Below are 5,000 nucleotides of genomic sequence, written 5' to 3' on the forward strand. Positions count from 1 at the left end.
GCCGAGTCACACCTAGTTCCTCAAACGGTTCCTGAACAGATTTAGTGGTGTTTCAGGGAGTTTTATCTTGCTGAAAGAGGACACTTGGGCCATTAGGGATTACAGATGCCATGAAGGAGTGTACTTAGTCTGCAGGAATGTTCAGGTAGGTGGGACGTGTCAGAGAAACATCCTCATGAATGCAGGACCCAAGGATTCCCAGCTGAATGTTCGACAGAGCTTCACACTGCCATCCACATGATTTATCAGACCAGGTCATCTCCTTCCATTGTTTTATGGTCCAGTTCAGATGCCCGTTGTAATGCTTTTGCTGTTTTTGACCTTTTTCTCAACATTAACTTCTTCAGTGGATTGTGATGTCACTACATATAGTTTCACATCTTTCAACCAATCATTTATAAGGACGAACAGCCAAGTAAAGCTGTTAATGATCGCAACGAACCGGTTGGTGGTTGCCATGGTAACATTATAATCTACCTGACTAACTCATGTCGTTATCAAGGATTCCAGAAAGAACATTTGGGGCATTTTCAGATTTGCATATTTACGTGTAATTTGCATATTTAATGAGTGTAGAAGTATTTCCGTGTAGTTATCTCACAGGCATAAAGGCATATTAAACATTTTATATATTTACATGAACTTTGATTTCTTTAAACATTAAACATTCATTAAACATTTTACACTTTTTAACTAAAACACACCTAAAAAAGTCTTTTACGTTGGCTGCATTTTAGTGTGAGAGCCAGCGGGAGGCGCTGCGAGAGCTCAGTGCCGAGGTACAGCAGTGGAAGCAGGAGGCACAGGGCCAAAGGGAGAGCCGGGAGAAGGAGGTGCTGGAGCTGAGGAGTGAGCTGCAGGAGGAACAGAGTCGCCTCCATGAGCACAGAGCCAATCTGGAGCGTCTGCACAGAGACCTGGCGGTGACGCAGAGACAGCAGAGAGACACCGAGGACGAGGTGAACGTCTGAGACACCTGCATTTCATAGTCTTTATTCTGTCCTGGTGTTCAGGATTTCAGCATTTATAAAACTGTGCATAGGATCCCTACTAAAAGTTTACGTGCGCCAAAAAGCCAAAAATGGCGTACGCCAAAAAATATTCCGATTTATAAAACCGTGCGTACGCACACCTGTAAGCATCATCACATCACCAGCCTCATGTCCCGCCCTGTACACGCCCATTTTTTACCATAAATAGTCAATGCAAATCACCTCATGATTGCTGTTCGGCATGTAAATGAGAGCTGAATCCCATATATACCTGGCATGCGAAAACTGGCATGTGACCCGCCAATTAATTAATCCAAGAAAGTGAAAACGTTTATTTCTGTTACTTTGAATAATGGCGACAGGTGAGAAAAGAGGTAAAAAACTTAATTTCTCAGACACTGAGATTGAAACACTTGTAGGGGAGGCGGAGGCTCGGAAAACTGTGTTATTTGGTGACCACAGCAGTGGGGTCACTAATAAAAAGAAGTAGCGCGAGTGGCAAAGTATTGCTTCTGCCGTCAATTGTGTCAGCGGGACAGAACGGGCAGTTGCAGAATTAAAGAAAAGATGGTGTAGGGGAACCTGATGTATCGACTACCCATATTAAGTATACCACTCAAAACGACAGATATTATGGCACTCAGGGACGGCTGTGATATACCAGACCTGTAGGGTGAGATGATAGATTCCAATAGAATTATTTCATATACAAAAAGGTCTTAGACACAGAGTTGAGGATTACTTATAGTTTTTTTTATATATAAATAATTTACCTGTCTGCCAATTCTCGCTGGAAACAGCCGGTTGCCAAGAACCCCAGAGTGGTGAGGACTTGTATTTGGACTGGGATGGCACGGTTCCGGCGTGTTGTCCTCTCTAATACTGGACCCAATTCAGCACAGAGATCTAAGAGCACAGCTCTAGGGAATCTAAATCGGCTTATTAGCCAGGAAATCATCATGGTCCCTTAAATCTCGTTCTCTCCTTATTCTGCCATTGGCGTAATCCTCCAACAGTGCCAGCAGTGCCATCATGAAGCATTACATACCCGGGTCACCGGAGGATTTATATGTTTCTTAGTGATGGCCGGTTCGTGAACGAATCGTTCTTTTGAACCGGTTCATTTTAGTGAACTGGATGAACCGGTTCACCAAATCGGACTGATTTGTTCTAAAAAGTTCGCGTCTTGAATCAGCGCTGATCCACAAGTTACTAAAGTTACTCACTTTCGGTCATGTCTGACAGCCCCTCCGACTCTAAATAAACTAATATCCCGTAGCTCCTGTACACTGAACTGAGACATGTTGTGCTGAGAGAACTGTGAGCTCGAGCTGTTGATACTGCGCATGTGTGAATCACTGAACTCATACAGCAACATATGTAAATGGCTATAATTTAATGTCTTATCAACGTATGAATGTTTAACTACCGACGCATTAGTTTTTGAAACAACTGATTGAGCGAAAGAAACATTTCAAAATTATGCTTTTTTTTTGTAAGTTTTTGTAAGTTGATGAAGATTAGTTTATTAGTAAAAGAACTGGTTAAAATTGAACTGAATCATTAAAACGAACTGTCCGAAAGAACCGGTTCACGGAAAAGAACCGAACTTCCCATCACTAATGTTTCTAGCAATTAGACTGATCGTTAACACCTTGACAAAATCACAGAATTAATTTGTGGACGGAAATTTAAGACGAAAATGTTATAGTGAACACATGCTTCTTCATGACGGTTTTGTCATGAACACCGTAATAGTTCGGACCGATGATGAGTAGCGATTGTGCTTCATGACTGTATTTGCAGACTTTGACATTTTATGATAGATATATGTACATTAAGGAAAATATTTCGTTTTTACACTGTGTTCTGCAGTTCTCTAATAAAAGGGTATTTCATGCTATTCTGTATCACATGTAGTCGCACCGTCTCCTCCTGCGCTCCCGTTGTGGACAATGTGACTGTAAGGCAGCGCTGATTATTAGTATTATTTTTTTTTAATACATTTTGAATTACGTTTGGATTTTACTAGATGTATATACTGTAGCTTAAAACAATCGGCACAAATAACACTGTTGGATTTAATCTTCATGATGATGTGGATATAACGTGTGAAATGGAGTGAAAATTAAATGTCATTCATTCTTATAATCGTTCTTCTCACATGTATTTTCTACAGTCTAACTTCAGTTCACGACCTCACCATCTGTGTCGCCAATTCCCTTTGTCTCCAGAATGTGCGTACGCACGGCTCAAAGTTTGCTTAAAGGTGCGCAGGTTCTCCCGTCAAGTTTGTTTTTTATAGATCACAACCTTTGCGTGGGAACTGGCGTACGTACGTTACCAGCCCCGTTTTGTGTGTACGCACGCTTTATAAATGAGACCCCTGGAGACTAAAAATCATCATTCTGGAATCTTCATTAGCGTTCCATTAAATCTGATGTAAACGTATATCTAAAAACACGGTAACAAGACTGATGCACACTGAACTGCAGCTCTCACCTGATTTAAAGGTTGCAGAGTGCTGAGTCTTTTGTTATATTCTTACTGAGCCGTGTGTGTGTGTGTGCGTGTGTGTTACGGTGTTCCCAGGTTTCCCGTAAGGAAGCGGCTCTGCGCTCTCAGGACTCAGAGCTGACTCGGCTGAGGGCCGATCTACTCGCGGCTCAGAGACGGGCGTCAGACTCGGAGGCCCGGCTGCAGCCACTCAGCGAGTCCGTACAGCTTTACAAGCAGAAATACCAGACCTGCATGAGCAAGATCTCAGAGCTGGAGAGCATGCTGAAGAGCCACGAGGACGACCGGAGGCAAAGCAGAGCTCAGGTGTGTCACGGTCCCCAAGCACTTTACCTGCAGGTTCAATAATTAAACACAAGATAAAACTAAATCTAAGAACTTCTAAAGATTAACAAAGAAATGGGTTAGGGTTAGGAAGGGTTAGGGTTTAGGGTTTAGGGTTAGGGTTAGGAAGGGTTAGGGTTTGGGTTTAGGGTTAGTGTTAGGGTTAGGAAGTGTTAGGGTTTAGGATTAGGGTTAGTGTTAGGGTTAGGAAGTGTTAGGGTTTAGGATTAGGGTTAGTTAGGGTTAGGGTTTAGGATTAGGGTTAGGGTTAATCCTTATTAAAAAAGGATTAACATCGTAGCTTGTTAGTGAAATATGGTTGAAGCAATTTTTTTACTTTTTTTTATTGACGTTAAATTACTTTAGAAATGTCTGAATCGTAACTGTAACTGCTGTTCCGCTGGATTTAAAGTGAATGAACCGAGTTCCTTCTAAAATAATGTTCAGGGTGTAAAGTGAAATGATCTCAGTCCTTGTAGAAATCTTTTATTTTGTTTTATTTCCATGCAGTTTACGCTTGTGCTGCTGAGGGAGCAATATGTAAAATATGTTCCATGAGACAGATGACCTTCAGGCCAGTGTTGTTGTAGGAATGTGTGTGTGTGTGTTCAGGTGGTAGAGCGGGAGGAGCAGGTGGTGCGTCTGCAGGCGGAGATCGTGGCTCTACAGGGCGATGTGGAGGCGCGCTGCGCTCAGCTGGAGAGCGGGGACGAGGCCCTGACCGCACTGAGCCGGCGGCTGAGAGACACGCAGAGGGAGCTGGAGATAAGCCACGCCCACACACAGGAGTGTGAGATGGTCATTGACACACTCCGAGACAACGTGGCCAACCTGCGACATCAGGTCAGGGTGTTAATATGTACACAGAATGAAGCAGTCTCACACACTGGACATCATTTGGCCCACATCATTCTTTATGACTCTCGTAATGACACAGAGTTGTTTATTAGTGTTGGAGAAGTGTGGTAAGTGTCCTTATTGATCAGTTGTTAAACACACACACACACACACTTGTGTTGACTTTTGACTTGTTCTCACTAATTATAACTGGGACATCAATATACACTATTATTATTCTTATAACTTTGTGTTAAAGTTACATTAGAGGTGTGTGTGAGATGATCATCTGTTATTTCCTGAGCGACATATTGTATAAATGAAGATAAA

General features: G+C 42.5%; 1 protein-coding gene across 1 annotated transcript in view; it reads left to right on the plus strand.

Moving 5' to 3' along the window:
• The window catches only part of LOC132847168 (polyamine-modulated factor 1-binding protein 1), a 186,243-nt gene that overhangs the window by 155,709 nt on the left and 25,534 nt on the right, over positions 1 to 5,000 (plus strand). The window contains exons 22-24 of the mRNA XM_060872234.1: positions 738 to 959; positions 3,585 to 3,815; positions 4,446 to 4,676. Of these exons, the coding sequence (XP_060728217.1) occupies positions 738 to 959; positions 3,585 to 3,815; positions 4,446 to 4,676 (684 nt within the window). The remainder of the gene's footprint in view (positions 1 to 737; positions 960 to 3,584; positions 3,816 to 4,445; positions 4,677 to 5,000) is intronic.

This window comes from Tachysurus vachellii, chromosome 1 (genome assembly GCF_030014155.1).
Source record: "Tachysurus vachellii isolate PV-2020 chromosome 1, HZAU_Pvac_v1, whole genome shotgun sequence".
NCBI classification, from domain to species: Eukaryota; Metazoa; Chordata; class Actinopteri; order Siluriformes; family Bagridae; genus Tachysurus; species Tachysurus vachellii.